The sequence below is a fragment of the Zonotrichia albicollis genome, chromosome 2 (genome assembly GCF_047830755.1).
Source record: "Zonotrichia albicollis isolate bZonAlb1 chromosome 2, bZonAlb1.hap1, whole genome shotgun sequence".
In the NCBI taxonomy this organism is placed as follows: Eukaryota; Metazoa; Chordata; class Aves; order Passeriformes; family Passerellidae; genus Zonotrichia; species Zonotrichia albicollis.
Genome location: NC_133820.1, coordinates 34,762,871 through 34,782,101, shown reverse-complemented (window position 1 = coordinate 34,782,101; position 19,231 = coordinate 34,762,871). Strand labels below are relative to the sequence as shown.

Genomic DNA, 19,231 nt, shown 5'->3' with positions numbered 1-19,231 from the left:
TATTTTTTTTTCCTTTAACCTCACTGAATTCAGCATCTCTGTACGAATAGTTTTCGGTCCTGCTAAATAATTGGTTTTGGTAAACATCGACTGGAGAAACTCCGCAATTCTAACAAGGGACATTTGCATTTCTGCTAAGTAGAAATACAAGTTTAAAACATAAATGTATTTATGTTTAAATTAACATGATTATTGGTCTTCTGAAGCACTTCTGAAGTGCCAAGGCAAACTGAAATGCTCTTCTACATTCTTACTGCCTTTAGTTTGTTTGTGACCACAGAAGTCACACAGCCTGCCTACCCTTAACAGTGTACACAATGTGTTCTTGTGTAGGCTGTCATCAAGAGACATACATCTTCTTTTGTGACTTGTTCTCTGAAAGAAAGCCTTCGTTTCTCTTGCATCTTTTTTTTTTTTGCCTGCTTATATGTTTTTTTTGGCATAGCACATCTACTTTCGGCTTCTAAACTGAGCTGTTTCACAGGTTAACCTTTCTTGGCTTTAGCACCCACTTGGAGAAGTGAAGATACTGGGCTGATGGCCTCTGTTCCCGTTAGTGCCTGGCAGATTTGGTAAGTGCCCCCTCTGTCTTTTACCTACTTCAGAACCACGTGTTCACTGGCGATTCAATAATTAACTCCTTGTTTGCCCATGGAGCCTGTTCACGCTGCACTAAACCAAGTGCAGGGCCACTGTGCATTGATTGGTGCGTTTGAATGAGAGAGATCTCTCATAGGGCATTATTAGCAAGCAATTCCACAATTGTACGACTTTTTCTTCTCTGTACTAGCTCTCTGTCTGTCACCAGTTGTGAAAGCTGATGGCAGGCATCAGGATATGACTGCCTGCCTGCTGGCACTTAGGGTATTTTTCTTGATGAAGTAGAAACAAGTTTGTTGTGGATCCTAATTTGTTTGAAGCAAGTTACATATCACCACTTTACATCTCTTTAAAGATCTGTTCGTGACTGCTCAGAATCAGCCTAGGCTATTTCACCCAGCCTAGGTGGAAAACTGGCACTGCCAGTTAATTTTACTGGTCAGCTTTTAGAGCAAGACTGCAAGTATACCCTTAGTATGTTTTCACATGGAGCATAACAAGAAATCAGGACCATAATTACTGGGTGTCAGAATAGACAATAATCTTGCCCACTTGGAAGATACAGACCTGCTCTTAGTGTTAAAAGATATTTCCTAGGCTTCTCTTTCCATACCCGATTTTCATTTGGCATTTCAGAATCAGTACATCCCAAAGGTACTGCTTTATTTTGGGAATAGCCTTGTTCATTCTGCTGCAGGGATTGTCTTGCCAGCCTGCACTGGACCCACATTCTGCCATGCATGGCTTTTATCCACATGATTTTTTTATGTTGTTGACTTGTAATTTACACTTGAACATGTCAGTAAGCAGTGAGGATAAAATACGAAGTTTGCAGCATGTGCAGTGTTGTGAAGTAGAAAAAAAGATCGCAGCTAAATGTATGAATAACCAATAAACTTGCATTGTCTTGGAAGATTCCAGCCTGAAAGAATACATTCTGTAGTCACTTCTCATGGACTAATAGTAATAGCTTGCAGGCAGCCAACACTAATTTTAAAAAAAATTATATGTATGTATTACACTTTTACAACATCAGAAAAGATATAATAACAAATATTAGAAATTAATGATCAGGTGGAAGGGAACAATATCTTTGGATTATTAATAATGATTTTCAGAACACTGAAACTTCATAAAGCCTAGAGGATGTGATGTGATGTGATGGAATAGCTTAAATAAAAGAAAAAAGAAAAAGAACCTAAGGCTGATGCAGATGATTTCAGGCAAGTCAATTTTACATTGATACTTAAAATGTGAGGAGAAAATAAGCAAGCAGCCAGTATTGGATTTCTTGTTCTTAAAGGATTAAAGAAGGGTAACAAATGGCAGTCAATGTAGTTTAATGGAAAGTATCTCTAGTTCAATTGATACTGATCTTTAAAACTATCAATATGATCAGCCACACTTATGAAAGAAATTCTTACCTTTAGAGTAATGCTGCATAATTCGTTGACTAAGAAATTTCAAAAATACAGCTCCCAAATTCCTCAAAATGGATAAAAGGGAAGTAACCAATTGACGTCAGCTTTGATGATTCCCAGCTAACACACAAAGCAGAGGGTGTTAATCACGTAATCTGGGTATTAATTTTTAGCCTGCAATATTTTAGCTTTTTATTAAAAGGAAAAATTCTTAGAAGCCTACTTATAATGGATATTTTTAATGCAAACACTTAGTTCATAAAACAGAATCACAGGAAGATTTGTTTAAAGAAATACACCATGATGTTGGTAGTCATGTGCTGTCTAAGTGAGCACAATTGTTCTCAGGTTTATGCACCGAATGATCCTGATGTTTGGTAGTGAGCATTTAGCTGTTGGTCTTCATCAATTTTATTTTTTTTTTGAGCCATCTTCCCTAGTTCTTTCAAGTCCTTATGGTACCATATAGTTTGGATAGAATTAACCAAGCTGCCAGTTAGGCCATTCTGCTGTTAAAAAATATATCAAACCTGGAGTTGATCAGGTTTTCTTTTGAAGTAGTCCAAAATGAAATGTCCTTTTTCTCTAGTTCTGGACTGGAATTGTTTTGATTTGGGGTTTAGGTAATTTTTTCATTAAAATATTTGGAAAACATTATTGAAAATATTGGTTTCATTTTTTCTTGTGTTGGCCACAACAAAAATAGATAGGATTTCTTCTTTTTCTAGTAATTGAGTGTGTGGGAAACATGATCAACAATTTACTTGTTGTTTTGACCAGCTTCTTAGTACTGGCAAAAGCAGGGAAACATTTTTGGTACTGCAGTTGACATTGGTAATTATCTTATCAAAAGGTATTTTCCTAATGATTTCTTGTTAGATAAATGCCAACAGACCTAGTCAAGACTAGGTTAGAAGTCTCCTGTCTAACCTGGTAGCTGCCACTGAGAAGCCCACTGGTTACCTATTACCTGAGGTATTTGGGAGTGTAGTGGGAATCAAGCTGAAGCTGGCAACGTTTGGAAGGGCGGCTGCCTTACTGTTCTGAGCCTGCAGTGCATGGTGATCTGAACGAGACTGTAGCTCTGCACCCAGTGCTACTCCCTGTGCTTAATCCTTCAGTATTTTGCTTTTAACCTGGGAATGATTTCTGAGGAGGTGTAACATCATCCTGGGAAATTTGCATCAGTGCCAGCCATGTGCTGGATTTCTGTTTTCTGGGAAGATAGAAAATATGCCCCTCTTCTTCCTAACCACATAAGTCAAACATCCTGTAATTTAAGTAATCTAAATAATCTTCTGCCTCTGATATCCTGCTGCTTCAGTACACAATGACCCAAGCACCTAGTAGTGCTGAAGCTGCTTCTCCTTGGTGCATGTCTCTTGCTGGAGGTGGTGTGGAGGAGGGGAAGGAAGATAGTTTAAACAGTTTTTTATCTCTATTGGATCCCTGTCAGTAAGGGGAGGTGGAGGTGAAGAGCAATGACCTGAGCATAGCAAATGTTGTTACCCTGTTGCATCATAATTATTTCATTTCTGAGAGGAAGTTAGAAGCAACAACAGCAATAAAAGCAGTGGTTTCTGCCTTGTCTTCCAGAGCAGCTTTAACAGGCATCTCTACCATGACTCTGCACTGCTTGCAGATTTTTCTCTTGCTTCTGCTTGGTTCATGGTGGCCAGACTCAGAGCAGCATGTGGCAGGAGCTGTGAAGGTCAGAGAGCACTATATAGCTGCACAGATCACCAGCTGGACCTACAAACCACAACCTGAGGAAAAGTCCAGGTAACAAAGTACAGGATAAAAGGATGAAATTAGTCCTCCTTTGGGACTGACAAGTGTTTTTTGTCTCTCATCTCTTGTGGAATTGCAGAGACCAGGAGGACTTTGGAGCACAATCTCTTGATTTCAGAGGAACTTGGTTGACCTTAAACAACATGATCTGAACTATAGCCAGTGACATATTAAAAGCTCCTTTTTATTTGCTGCATTAGTGGATAGAATTATTTTTATGCTTTCAGAGCACTTCTGTTAAATAAGCTCCAGGACTTGCTTTTGTCATTTTTGCATAGCTTAATGTTGGTTGCTTGGGGTTTTTTAATGTGTTTATTTTAGGTACATGGATGTTGAGCAATGTTGAGCCATGGTTTGGTAAGATCTCAAAAACTTTAGGACTTTAGAATTTGCTGAAGGAATAATTATGTTCCCGTTTTGATGCTATCACTTTCACTTAAATCAGAGCCAGATGAACTTTGGAACTAGTACCATTTCTGAGTTGTTCAGAGCTTTTGTGAAGTGTACACTCTGATGAGTAAAGGTGGTAAGATCAAGCATTTCTCTGCTTTATTAAGTGAAAATACTGATATTATTTTTTTCAAATAGCATTGCACAGTGGCCAGCCTACCTGCATCCACCAATCAAGAATATAAAATACGTTATTTTTATTACTACTACTGTCCTTAGCATTATAAACACTGCAAGAGCAATGCTACAGATTTCAGAACATGGATGTAATTTCGAGTTGTCCTTAAATTAGGGGGGAGAACTACTAAAAATGAAACATTAATTTAAAATTACTTGTCCTCCTACATTAAAAGGATTTTTTTATACTGCTGCTTTTTATATGTATATATAGGTGGATGACTTTATTTTTTTTGGTGATTATTTTTTTCTGAACATGTATTGCATTTCAGGATAATATGGAAAAGATACTTCCAGTTCAGATTATGACTTTCTAACTTTTTTTTTCCAAGATCTAATTATAGCAAAGTTCCTTGGTTTTAAAACCCCCTTGACAATTTAATAGAACTGGTATAAGCATAATGTCAAACTGGCAAGACAGAAGAAAATAGGATTTAAAGGTAGGGACATGAAGCCAGCTGCCATTTAAGTATTGACCTGGACATGTGAATTTACTAGTTAAAGCTTCATTCTCTTCTACACTGCGTGCATCAATGTAAACATCAACTGCTGTTTGGGTAAATTCACATTGTGGATTGAGTGTTTTCATGCAGTAGAGACTCACAAGACTGTCTGAAACCTCAGCTGAAGATAACCCAGCAGTATTTTATATTCAATGTCTATTGGGTTACTTTGCCTAAGTATTTAGAGCCAGCCACATCCCAGATGGGACTAATGAATTTTATAGAGCTTATAGAAATTTAACTAAAACCCAAAACAAACAAGCAAAAAAACCCAACAAAACCACAAACTTAACCTCAAAAAACCAGAAAAACAAAAGACTTTACAACACAAATACACTTACTGAGGAAGAGTTAATGGCTTGATGGCTTGGATCCGAAAGGTATTGGGGTATGTAACTTGTGCTGATTTCAGTAGAAGCTGCATGTCTATATGCAGTATAAGAATCTGTTACTTTGGTGCTTTTATTTATAAATAACTTGAGAGGTTGAAAGGAAAATGGATTCTTCCCAAGCTGTTTCCTTAACTGTGACTAGAAAAGAACACCTTATTTCTCTGAGTGTTAGTTTTATCTTTGCAGAGGTTTGTTACTATATACAAATGCTATTTATTTATAAGGCACTTCAGGATAAAGTGAATATGTATTATCTGTGCATCTTGCGGTGTTGCTGCTGCAATCCCTGGAAGTTCTGTAACTCAACCTGCTTGTGTAGTGTGATGTTTCTGAAGTGTTAGTGTGCTAGGTATTTTATTCATCCTCACTATAAAATTGGCACTGCTAAATTTCCTCTTCTATCCTACAGTCTTACATGCATATTCTCATGAGCCTTGCCACATTAGGGCAGCTCTTGTCAATGAACATTATGGATCCCATCCTTTTCCCCTTAAAGAGTTACACAAAATTTTATCAATGACTTTAAGAAGGGGGGAATTAATTGAAGCACCAATTGCTTCTGCCTGACTCTGCTGTGGTGAGAGAGGGGTGCAGAGGAATTTACAAGAGATCTCTTCCAAAAGAGATCTCCCCCTTATGGGCTCTGGATGTCACTGAAGTGGGTTCTCTCTGCTCAGCCTCCCCATGCTTGAGCAGGCCATCAGCTCCTCACTGTGAAATGTGCCTGGAAGGGCATTACAAAGAGAGCAAGTGGAATTACTGTTGGATTCAGTCATCATACATACTATAGTAAATCAACCAATAAATGTGAAGGGCTGTTACCCTTTCAGCCCTCTTCTCATCATTGTTTCCGTTGCAGAAGTGTCGTTTGCTGGTTTCCTTCTGCTTGCCTAAATATTTTCTAAGAAAACATTGTGTGGTCTCCTGGGTGTCAAATTGTTTGTGTAACAAGACTCAGGGCACTTTGCAGTGGAAAGTGTCCTTAGTCTTGTTTCTCATTTTCTAGCTTTCTGTGACATCCTTGGTTGTTGTCAGAGAACAGCTTTGTTCTTGCCTTCAGAGTCATTCCTGTGACAGGAGCTTGCTGTTAATGCTGTTTTAAAACCCTTCTGGTGAGTCTTAAAGTTCAACCATAGGGCTGAATAAACAGAAATTCAGGTTTCTTTTCCTCTATTTTGTCAGATGCTTTCCAGGTTAAATATGGTTGAGACATCTTCCCCTGTGTCTTGGACAAAACAAAGGCATCTTTATACTTTTATAGAATCAAAAGGACCCATAAAAACGACCTGTAAAATCATTGGTGAACTATTCTAGGTATGGATATTGGATGCCCTATATGACATTATCTGGTTCAGGAACATCATAAATTCAATAGAGTAAGAGGGAGAAGTGAAGACACTACAAAGAGTTGGACTGTGTTCTTTCCTTCAGCAAAATGTGCACGTGATTAAATATATTTCCAAGATTCATTTTTTGAGATTTCCATCAAACAGCAATGGCATCTCTGAGAATCTTCGTCCTTTCAATATTTTTTATAACTCTTTTGGTTTCAGATTGGAACATTCAGATCCTGTATTTAAGAAAATTTCTTACAGAGAATATGAAGTGGATTTTAAAAAAGAAAAACCAGCAAATACATTTGCAGGTAAACAGGAATGAAATGTCCTGAGTATTTTGATTTGTTCCTTATTTTAAAGCCTGTGGCAACCTAAGCACACTTGTATTTTTGCATCCATTATTTGCACATAAACCAAATAGGCACAGGGGATGAGGTCTCTACAGTGCAGGACCGAGACTTCCAAAGGCCATGGAGAGGTTGGGCTTTCAGAGGATGTGGCTGTCTGCAAATCAGTTGCACCATACAAAGTTGTTCCCTTTGTTTTCAGCATCTGATGAGATTTACCACATGCATTTAGATTTGGCACAGCCACAGCAATGACACTATGAATTCCTTGTGAAGGAGCCTAAGGCCTGAACTAAATATATACTAAATAGTTTACCAGAAAAGAGACTTACAAGCCAAAACTTATCTTAGCAGCTTTTTCAATTGCTTGTTTTTGCAACATGGGGAGTAGGGATACCAGCTCTTGAAATCTTTTGCAGGAAATGCCTCAAGAAATTTGCAGTGTGGAAATGATTATTTACTTGGATAACATTTGGGAATTTAAAGTGCTCTTTGTTCTGTGACTTCTGGCATTCAGAGTGCTGCTTAAAATATAATGTGTTTGAATGCCGTTCTCTAAATTCTTAAATTATAAAATGTTTATCTTCTAAAATTATTTAATGAAATTGTATGTGAAAGATGTCTAGAAATTTTCAATGAACCTCAGGATGAAACTTTTGAAAGAGTTTCTGTATCTGTAAATAACTTTTTCCCCCTTTTTTTCCCATGATTTTTAAGTGCTAGTTGCCAGATGCAAAATTTATAACATTTTGGAATATGCACTATATCCTTTAAGTTCCCATATGCCTTTTTATGGGTAAGTCTTCATTGCAGTGTTATTACATTCTCTATTAATTTTGAGACTTGTATTTTGAGAACTAATATTTTTTGAAGGAGGAGAAAATTCTTTGTTTCACTGAACATAGTGTTTTATTAATATTTTCCTTTCTTTATCTTAAATAACTACAGGACTTCTGGGACCAACCCTGCGTGCTGAAGTGGGAGATACTTTAGTGGTTCACCTTAAAAATATGGCTGACAAGCCAGTCAGTATTCATCCTCAAGGCCTAGTTTACAGCAAAAGTGAAGAAGGTAAGTACTGCAGAAACTCCATGTTTTGCTCATTTGCTTATAGACTACTGCATGAAATGTTGACAGGGATCTAGATCAATGTGTGAAGCTATGTGTAACACAAATACCTGTTTATCCTGGATTACACCTTCATTGTTAGCTCCCTTCTTGTTCATCACTGTAACACTGGCAATGTGAGTGTCATGAGCACAGTTTCCTAACAGTGCTGATCATGCTGTTCTGATACTCAGGATTTAATGCTCAGCTTTGTGGTGCTTTGTTCCACACCCTCATGAGACCATCAAAAACAGATTATAAGCTATGACCAAATGGACATTAAATTTCTGTACCAGCACTAAGTGAGTTTGGTTGCTCATGCTTCCTGGATTGCCCTGCCCTGGGTGCTGAGCCAGAGCTTTGGCCCACAGTGTACAAATTCATGCAAGGTTTTGGTTGCAAAAGGAGTTTTGCAGCTCCATCTCATGGAATTGAACAGAATATCTCATTGGAAGGGATGGGCAGTTCAGTTTGACTGTCATATTAATTAATGTTCCTTTTGCACTTCAGATTTCAATTCTCTGTCTCTGCTTTGTCATATTGCAGATCTGTTGGATATGGCAGGCACAGACAGGAGCCATTACTGCCTCCATGTGTGGATGTGCAGTATACAAAAGGCCTAAGGCAGCAAGGCAGTGCCAGCCCATGCAGTGGCTTTGAGAGACAGTTAGAAAGGTGACAGAGTGGGCAGCATTCCTCTGCCAACCATCAGTGAGCAGAGGCTGAAGCTTCATCCCATCCTAACCCTACTCAGACTGGTGAAGAGCCCAACCTTTTGGCAGTGATAATACTTCTAGGAAATCTTTCATCTGTAAGAAATAGGATGGTGGTGGAATAGCTACTCTCCCCATGCTACTCTCAGCAATGTGTGAGTGGAATCATGAGTTACTTCTTTGAAGCTGAAGTATCATATACGCAAGATCAAACCAAGCTTTTGGAGCTGATTATAGGAAGATATTCCTAGCACTTTATTGCTCTTTTTCTTCATACCACCCTACTGACTCTTTTCTTGACAGGCTCCCTGTATGATGACAGAACATCACCTGCAGAAAAGCAAGATGATGCTGTACTTCCAGGCCAGCTCTACACATACGTGTGGGATATACCAGAAGAAGTTGGTCCAAGAGAAGCTGACCTTCCTTGTCTTACTTATGCTTACTATTCTCATGAGAACATGGCAATGGATTTTAACTCTGGTCTGGTTGGAGCGTTGCTGGTCTGTAAGAAAGGTAATGAAATGCTGTAAGACTACTATAAGGTAGTATATTTTCATTTCTAACAAAGATGATCATGTATGGTAATGAGAGAAGATCTATTTTTTTTTTCACATCTTTACATGCAGTTGAATGTTTTTTAGCATCATTCTTTTAGATGTTAGAATTTTTAAATGCCAGCTTTCATGCAGTTTCATCCTATAATTATAGAATGGGCAGAAAACATCATTATATAGATACATTTGCCTGCACTGGTTGCATTTGCAGTTGCTTAACTGCTAAATATATGACTTCAAATGTCCTGTCTAAGAATAAATATTTTCTAAACCTTCATTCAAAATGGTTTGGCCATTTCAGAGAATAAGGCAGGAAATAATTGTTTTACCCATTGTCTTTTAAAGGCTGTCTGATCAAGAGCCTAGAACACTCTCTCTTCTGTAACCTGGCTTTAAAATTGTAGAGCAGTGTGTCTTTTGCTAGTCATTTGAAGATATGGCCAAATTTGAACAGATTTTAAGTCTTAAAATTGTTTTTGAATGTGATCAGAGATTTTAGCAGTCTGAACCGTTGAATTCCATCTCCACTAATAAATGGTATCTTGTAGCACTTGTAAATGGCTGCTAGATACATCTCTGTGGTTTGAGTGATGACTGAAACAACATGCCACCGTGTAAAGTACTTAAACTACTTACTGGTCCCTAAAATCCAAGGTTTTTCCAAATTACATATCCTTCTTGTGGTGGACGTGCTGTGAGTTATTTAACCTGATTTAGTTTGAGTCAAAAATTTGTGTAGACTAAACTGCATGGACTTGGACCTTAAAGCTTCCCTGAAAGTAAACAGAACACTGGTTCAGTGTGGGTTGCACAAGAACAGTCTCCTCACCCATAGATACCCATTTTAATGCAGAACAGATCTACTCTTATCACCTCAAAGGAGTTGCTTTGTTATTAATTATGTTCCTTCTGATTTTTTTTTTTATGATTGGTGCTTTTAGTATTATTTAGGACTTGTTATTTTCCTGATTTTTCTTGAGTTTTTCTTTTCTTTTATGGCGTACTGGTTGAGCTAATCTGGGCAAATACTTTGAAACTACTTCCTTCTCAGGCTTCTCAAATTCATGCATTTTGGGCTTGAGTAGGACATGAATTTGAGATTGACTGGTGTGACCACTGCCTTCAAGAAAATTTGGGTGTATGTTTCTGGCTAGAACAAAGACAAACAGCTCACTATGCATATTTTGAAGATTTCCGAACACAGATTTTTGTCTGGGCACTGTGGTAAATGTGCGGTGTACCTGTGTATTTGGTCTGCCTGGCATGGAGTTTAGTTTCTTCACGGCAGCTCATATGGTTCTGTGTTTTGGATTTGTGGCTTAATGGCATCCATAATACACTCACCCATGTTTGAGCTGTTGCTGATCAGTGCTTGCACAGTGTCAAAGCTTTCTCTTTTTCCTGCTCAGACCTCCTCAAATGGTGAGTTTGGGATGGACAAGGGGTTGGGAGAAGACCCATCTGGACAGATGAAAGAGATTGGCCAAAGGATTATTTTCTACCATTAACATCATTCTGCAGTAAAAAATGGAGGCAGAGGAGGAAACAACAGTGTGGGGAGAATGGGGGTGTTGACTTCCAAGATGACAGTTTTTGAGATATTTACTGGGCATCAGTCAGCTTGTGGGAGATGAGTGGGGTTTTTTTTCTGTGTTGTTTGTTGTTTTCCCTCTTTCCTTCACCTTTGAACCGTCTTTATTGACCCATGAGTTTTCTCATTTTTGTTCCTCCTGTTCTCTCTCCCGTCCCATTGGGGATTGGAAGGCATTGAAGTGGGTGTTTGGCTGCTGTTTGGGGTCAGCTCCCCATGGTCTGACACATTTAAGAGGTGGTTAAGCTTATAAAAATTGGACCTTTGAGTTAAAGCACTGCCTGAATGTTCTTTGTGTGGCAAGTAGATAAATTTCTCTGTTAATCTGAGGCTTCTTTTGTGAAGGAAACCAGAGCTTTGTAGCTTCCCATAAATTTAAAAAATATATTGAAGATAATTTCTTCCACTCCCTCTTCCTGGGTAGAATAATCAGTACATTTGCAAATTTTTCATTCTTGCAATCCAGAGGGACCAGATTATGTTTTGAAAGTAGCAAGTGGAAGTTTTTGATGTGAGCAATCTACAGAAAGAATCAGTAAAAATCACACCAGTTCTGTGTGGCATGTCCAGAATGAATTCTACTTCTTGACAAAAATTACGTCTGTATCACAAAATCACCCAGGACTGTTTCTTGTAACTGATCCAGCCACAGCAGTGTCTGTTGAAGTCTTTTGTGTGTAAATGTTGTTTGCCAAGTGGTTGGTTTTAAGCTTTCTAAAGGTGCTGATGACCTCAGTGCTTGAAAAGGTGCTGTTCACACTGCTGGTGACTCTGCCATCACTCTTCTCCTTGTCACACAGTCTGAAAAGAGAAAGCAGCACCAGATTGTGAACCAAAGGTGTTTGACACTCTCCTTCTTTAAAGCGATCTCTGCAACACATTGCCAGAAATTGTCTGAGACAATTCATTGCATGATGTTTATCTTCTCTGGAATACTTCAGACTTTTGATTTTGTGCTTACCCAATACAAAAGTACATCCAGAAATAAAATCACATTATGAGCATTCTTCAGGTTTTGTTTTGATCAGGCTCAGCCAGTACATGCTAACAGGTGAAATAAGCTCATTAAATACATATTAATGCAACTGCATGTGAAATCTGCTTTATTTCTGCCCTAAACTAAGACCTATTGTTTCTCCTTCACAGGAAGTCTAAATGAGGATGGGTCACAGAAACATTTTGACAGGGAATATGTACTGATGTTTGGTGTGTTTGATGAGAACAAGAGTTGGCAAAAATCAGCATCAGTCAAGTATACAATTAATGGCTATACTGATGGAACGTTACCAGGTACTGTTCCAACTTACATGAAATGAAACTAACATTTAAGAACACTGAATATTAACTGTAGTTGCTTTTTATGCACAAGAATGGGAATGTGGAGAAAAGGGATACAGCGTTTTTTAGAATGTGTCTGTGAGCATCTAAATTCTGGAAGAAAAACTGTGCTGCTGAAAGGAAGTAACACCAGATTACTGATAGGAACAATGAGATTACCTCTGAGAAGACTTCTGCTAGAAGAAAAGGATTACTAACTTTAAAAAAATATTATTAAGCTCCTCATTTTTTTAACAAGCTGATAATGAGAGAGTGATTTAATTGTTGGTTCTACATACTGGGTGCAAAACTTCCCGAAAGTGGAAAGTCAGTTATCATTAAAAGACATAATTAAGTGAGAAGACTAGGAAGATGGTAGTGGGGCTTTTCTCTTGTTTTCCTAAGAAAAAACTTAAATATCTCCCATCCATTGAGCAAATATAAAAAATTGTCTTAAATGGGAATTTTTTTAAGAAAATATTGAAGAATATAGTTACTGTCACTAAGTACCAGATCAATCTTTAGCTTAGATCCTTGCTTTGTTCTTTGCATTCCCTGCCCTGTTTTCCCACACTCCCCAAGCAAAGACAGGTCAGCTTTCCAAAAGAAGACACTGGGGTTTTTTCCATTTTTTTTCCATTTTTTGCCAGCTTGTTGTAAGTCAGTTTATCACTTGCAGGTAACATTTAAACATTTGTCTTCCACACATGATTTTGGTATCTGTTCCATTTACACGCTTCTGAAACTTCCTCTTGTTGCAAACATCGATCACAGCAATTTTTTTTTAATGTTTTCAGTGAAGACTCACTTCAAACCTAGGGTGCATAGGGAACTTGCATGATTTGCCTGTATTCTGAACCCTAATCTCATGTCTCTTTTAGATTTAGAGGCTTGTGCATATGACAACATTAGTTGGCACTTGATAGGAATGAGTTCCAAGCCAGAAATCTTCTCCATTCACATCAATGGCCAGTCCATGGAGGAAAAACATCACCGAGTTTCTGCTGTTAACTTGGTGGGAGGAGCCTCAACCACCGTAAACATGACAGTGACTGAGGAAGGAAGGTGGCTCATATCTTCTCTTGTCCAAAAGCACCTGCAAGGCAAGGAAACATCTAGTTATTAGGCACTGTAAAGCTGTTCTTCTCCATGTCCCAAATGGCTTCTGCTGTTTTACAACAGTACTGTTTCAGTTGGTTTTGTCATTTCACTAAGAAAATAACCAAGAACCGGGCATTCTGTTGGAAGTGCATGTTGAACTGAAAGATACTCTTATCTGCAGCTTTACTGCAGTGTCCACAGCACAGAGCAACAGTGATTCAATACGCCAGCACCTAAGTCTCTGTGAACTGTTCAGATAAGCACCACTATAAAATTAGTAAGAAACCACCAATTTCCTGAGAAACTGAGTACTTTCAGCTAAGGGTACTTCAATGTGATGAAAATATTTTCTCTTTGCCATTTGAAAGTGGTATCTTTCAGCAATAATCAGAATTCTGTTTTAAAGAATGAGAAAAACATCTCTCTTTTGAGAGCAGGAGATATCTTTCAGGGGTAAAAAACAGCTGAAGTGGTAAGAGTTCCTCAGATGGGCAATCACTATGGTCCTGTTTCCTCTCAATTAGCTGGAATGCACGGTTACCTCGCTGTAAGGGATTGTGGGGACAAAGAGGTGAAGAAGAGTCGTCTCTCCTATAGAGAACGTCTTATGGTCCAAACCTGGGACTATTTCATTGCTGCAGAAGAAGTTACCTGGGATTATGCCCCAAGAATTCCAGACACCCTTGATAGGTAAAATACTGGTTTGTCTGTATAATAGAGAATGTTAACATGAAATCACAGGATAATTGTGGTTGGAAAGAACCTCTTGGTATCCAATAGCAAAACTGGATCCAGTTGCACTGGACCTTATGCAGTTGCATTTTTATTGTTTCCAAGTGCAGGAACCCTTCAGCTTCTCTTGGCATCTTTGCAGCTTCACAGTGAAAGAGTTTTTCCTGATATCTAAATGTTCTTCCTCATATTGCACTTTGTGGCCATTGTGTCTCATCTCTTCACTGTGCGGCTTTGAGAAGCACGTGGTCCTGCTGTCTCTATAACGTCAGTTTGATAATTGACGTTAAACATAAGATGCTCCCTTAGCTATGTCTTTGCCTGACTGAAGAAACTGGAATTTTGCTTCTATGCCAGGTGCTCTGGCTCCCTGATCACCATGGTGGCCCTTCACTGGACTCTCACCAGTGTCAGTGACTTTTTTTGCTGAGAAGCCCAACACTGGGCACCTTCTTTTTCCTCTCACAGTGAGCTCAAAATAACAAGGTGACTGAGGAATTGTCCAAAGCAGCATACAAGATTATTTTCTAAAATACTTTTCAGCATCAATTCTGGTGAAATAAACAATCCTTAGAAGGAGGGGATATTTCTGGAGATTATAAGTTTTTAAAAGTTCAGTACAATGAAGTGTTTAGGGAACAGGAGAAAGAGCTCTCTAAATGATGTCTGCATAGTACCAATGTAGATGGAGTACAAGTCATAATAAAGAAGCATATTGGGCTATTTTCTCAACTTAAGACAAATAGAAGGAATTCTGTAACATACATGATGTCATAGTGTACAGTGCTGTCAGTGCACTGTGGGGTTAAATTTGCGATCTGTCAGTTCCCCAGTGTTATTTGTGCTTCTATGAGCCTTTACAAGCTGCTATTCATAACAATCTTTAAGGATTTAAGCAGAACAAATTCCTTGTTCTGTAAGGGTTATAATTTCATATGCCTCCTTAGAAATATAGTGTTTGCGCAACTCATTCTCCTTTGGCATGATTTGCTTCCCTTATGTGTTCTTGAACTGTGCAGAACAAATTTAATGTATCTTTCCTGCCACTCACACTGCCTTACTTAACCATCTCAGTGCTCTGATTTTTCCTCCTTTGTTCAAAACTGCAGTTTATCCCTTTTCAGTAACCTGTTTTGAAGTGTGAGTGACAACAAAAAGAAGTTTGAAACCTCAATATAACACTACTTACTGTATAGTGCCTGACTGGGATTAAGATTCTGTTCCTATTTCTCCTAGAGTCTTTGCTACTGTGAGCAAATTGGGGTTTTTTTCCTCCATGATCAACTAGGCCTTTGAAAAAGGAGAGCAGTGATTTCTGTCTTACCTTAGAAGTGTACCTGCTGCTTCAGTTTGTTTCATACTTTTATGTACACTATTAAATTAAATGTAAACTCTGATATTAATTGGTCATATATAATGCCAAAGTACAAGTAATGATCTAAGATTCTTCTTACCTAATTTAGGTTAGAATTTGGGGTGAGAAGCATTAGGTTAGTTTAGGGTTTGGCTTTTTTTTTCAAGCAGTGAGATTTCTACCAGTTGCTTGAATACTAATTTTGTATTTTAACAGATACTACTATTCAAGTTGTGTTGATCATTTTTCTTTTCCTTTATTTTTAAGACACTATAAATCGCAACACTTGGACAACTTCTCCAATCTCATAGGTAAAAGGTATAAAAAGGCTATTTTTACACAATATACTGATGCCAGCTTCACTAAACGTCTAGAAAATCCTCGTCCCAAGCAAACTGGAATTTTGGGCCCTATTATCAGAGCTCAAATCAATGATAAAGTCAGAGTAAGTAACACAAATACAGAGATTATTTATACTATAATATGCTTTATATTGAGGCAGAGGTACAAAGGAATTAGTTTCATTTTTGTTGTCTTTCAAATAATATAACTAATGTTGTCAATATTGGCCCTGTTAAAAGGTATGATCACAAGTGTTCCTTCCATAGTTTCCATGAGTGTGCTTTATTTTACAACATAAACATGCTTCAGTCACACTCTGTAAAACATGTGTTGACACTGGTCCAAAATGGGAAAGAAGCCCTAGACCTGGGTGGACTTCCTAGGGAATTTGTATGTGAGGCTGAACTTCATGAGCCTCTTGTTTCTTATGCTGTTTTTTTTTTCCAGCTGTTTTAGACAAAGGTAATCAGGTTCTATAATCAAATGTTGTTTCATGAGGTTATATCATGAAACTACAAAATATTTGCATTACAAGCTTGTGCTGCCACTTGTCTTTCTGTTGTCATTTAATGATGCATCACAAAGTTCCATAACCTTATCTTCTATCATTTCCACCATGAGTCTGTGGCTCTGAATTTGAGCTTAGCATGTGCCTTTTTTTCTTTTCTCTTTTTCTCTCCCATTTTTGGGGGTTTTTTGGGGTTTTTGGGGTTTTTTTTGTTTGTTTGTTGTTTTTTTTTTTAATCCTAATTTTGTCAAGAATAGGCAGGAAATCTTGCCTTTTCCATACATATCCCCTCTGGGTCTTAGAATCTGGGACAAGCTTTGGTTTGAAATTTTTTTTCTCCAATATTGAAGGTTTTTAAGAACTTCAGTCAGTAGCTTCATATCTCCAGAGACAGTGTGTGCTTTGTAGCTAGAAGAACAAGTGTTCTTTTTAGACCTTCCACAGCCCAGCTGTAAGCAGCTGAACTTCATTCAGTGGGGTCTACAAAGTCCAACAGAATGGTAACAGCTTTTATTCTTTGTGTTTATATATCAAACAATACTTAAGACACTCTTTTGCCTTTCTGGCACTTTCTGGGCTAAAGCCAGGAAAATTCTACTGTAGTGGTGACTTCACTATGTATTCAGACAAGGATTTGTTGAATCCTAATTTTTCTTTTCATTTACCTATTAATATAGATTGTATTCAAAAATAAGGCCAGTCGACCCTACAGCATTTATTTCCATGGAGTGACACTTGCAAAGAATGCAGAAGGAGCTGATTATCCTCTGGATCCCACAAGTAAAAAATTTGTGAAATATATTTTTGCATATCACTAACTGTTATGGATGGTTTTGTTGCTTTGAAGGAGGTGCTGTGGCTGGGAATGTGCATGACTGGGAGACCTCAATTCTGTTCTCTGCCTCTGCTTACCTGTTGTGTTGCCTTATAGAGAAACCAAGGTATTATCTGCAAAGCAGAGACAAATACCCTCTATTTGTTGTATTAGTTTTTTGTTCTTGTTTGTAATTTTTAGAGAGACAAAAGTTCTTGCTGAATTTCAGTTATCTCAAGGTAGCTTTTAATGGCCAAACTACACCAATGTCATTACTAAGATCTGGCTCTGAGTTTGTATCATTACTGTTCTTGTTTTTCCTTAGGCAATGGCACCCAGAGTAGAGGAGTTGAACCAGGGAATACGTACACTTATGAGTGGAAAATTGCTAAAACAGATCAACCCACTGCACAGGATGCGCAATGTATTACAAGGCTGTATCACAGTGCTGTAAATATTGAGAGAGATATAGCCTCTGGACTGATTGGCCCACTTCTGATTTGTAAAAGTGAAGCACTGACACAAAAGGGTGTGCAGGTAACTTGTTTGAACTGATTTTGCTCAAATAATGCTATTTATTCTACACTGAATTTAGTTTTACTTCACTTAGAGAATTGTTCTGTGGAGAGCAGTTAAACCAGTAGGCTCCTGTCCTCCTCTAACTGTCCACAGCAGTAAAGGAATTATGTTCTGTGTTTCATAGCAAGTGCTAAGAAAGGTCAACAAAAGGTCAGCCTGACTTTAAAGTCTATTTCTAGACTTGATAATAAATTTTCCTGCTATTATTATATTTTCATACTCTGAAGATATTCATCTCTTACTTGGCTCCTTTCTGTAACAGAGACAGCTCCACAGAATCTGACAATGTCAGGCACAATGAATCTAGAACAACCAAAACAGCATGGGAGAGTTCTGGGAGATGCCTTCCCTTTACCAGTTATTGAAATCTTGCTTGGCAAAGATTTAAGGATCACTTGAGAGAAAAAATGTCAGAAGCTTTGTCAGGTCAAACCAGAAGTCTGGTTCTGTTACAGAGAGCCCAGTCATAAACCATCTGTGTATCACCAGTGCTAGAGGCTTGCTCAGCATTCTACTGCAGGCTGGTTGCAGTAGTAGGATTGAAGTCTGGAGCCTCTACTCCCTTCCACATAACCTTTGGATGACACTTACCAGGACTCTGATGAAACTTATATTGCTTACATAGTAAGAAAGAGATTGTAGGATTGAGTTCTTAATACGTGTGCCTGCTGATAAAATGTAACTGCTATGTTGATTGTGTTTCAGAAAAAGGCAGATGAGGAGCAGCAGGCAATGTTTGCTGTGTTCGATGAAAATAAGAGCTGGTACCTAGAGGATAACATCAAGGAATACTGCAGCAACCCAGCCACTGTTAAAAGGGATGATCCCAAGTTCTATAACTCGAACATAATGCACAGTGAGTGGAATATTGAGATGATTAATAGGAATGGTTATATGAACCTGAGCACTCAGTGATTGCTTGTTCTCAGAAGTACATGTGACTGGGGAATCCTCCAGAGAGTCAGTGAACTTCTAACTGTGCCAGGTGACACTGGACAGAAATAAGAAATGTCATAGAATTAGAAAGGCTGGAAAAGACCTCCAAGATCAAGTCCAGCCTCACACCTAATACCAGCATGCCCACTAAAGCATATTGCAGAGTGCCGTGTTCACTTCTTTTTTGAACACTCCCAGAGATGATGACTCTGCCACTTCGTTTGGGAGCCTGTTACAATGGTTATCCACTCAGTGAAGAAATTTTTCCCAATATTCAACCTGAACCTCCCCTGGTGGAGCTTGAGACCATTTCCCCTTGTTTTATTGCTGGCTGCCAGGGGGAAAAGGCCTACCCACACCTCGCCACTAGTAGCTGGGCTAGCTCTGGACCCTGAAGCAAAGACAAGGGTTAACTAGATTTTGATGCAGCACCTTGCTGCCTTAGAGATAATATTTACAGAGATGGAAATTATCATAGTTTCAGCCCTGTGCCAGTCTCTTTCCAGTGCAAACATGAATCCAGTGCACTGACATCAAGGAATAGGAAGTTTTAAAACAGAAA

General features: G+C 38.4%; 1 protein-coding gene across 3 annotated transcripts in view; it reads left to right on the top strand.

Moving 5' to 3' along the window:
* Positions 1–450: 450 nt before the first annotated feature.
* The window catches only part of F5 (coagulation factor V), a 37,344-nt gene continuing 18,563 nt past the window's right edge, over positions 451–19,231 (top strand). The window contains exons 1-12 of one of the 3 annotated variants that reach the window (XM_026792849.2): positions 451–572; positions 3,618–3,803; positions 6,888–6,979; positions 7,967–8,089; positions 9,142–9,354; positions 12,133–12,276; positions 13,185–13,406; positions 13,929–14,094; positions 15,758–15,935; positions 17,018–17,120; positions 17,480–17,691; positions 18,439–18,589. In XM_026792849.2, the coding sequence (XP_026648650.2) occupies positions 3,643–3,803; positions 6,888–6,979; positions 7,967–8,089; positions 9,142–9,354; positions 12,133–12,276; positions 13,185–13,406; positions 13,929–14,094; positions 15,758–15,935; positions 17,018–17,120; positions 17,480–17,691; positions 18,439–18,589 (1,765 nt within the window). In that variant the 5' untranslated portion in view covers positions 451–572; positions 3,618–3,642. Of the gene's footprint in view, positions 573–3,439; positions 3,804–6,887; positions 6,980–7,966; positions 8,090–9,141; positions 9,355–12,132; positions 12,277–13,184; positions 13,407–13,928; positions 14,095–15,757; positions 15,936–17,017; positions 17,121–17,479; positions 17,692–18,438; positions 18,590–19,231 lie in introns of those variants that run through there. The other 2 variants (XM_005486164.4, XM_074534718.1) reach the window with 2 other exon arrangements.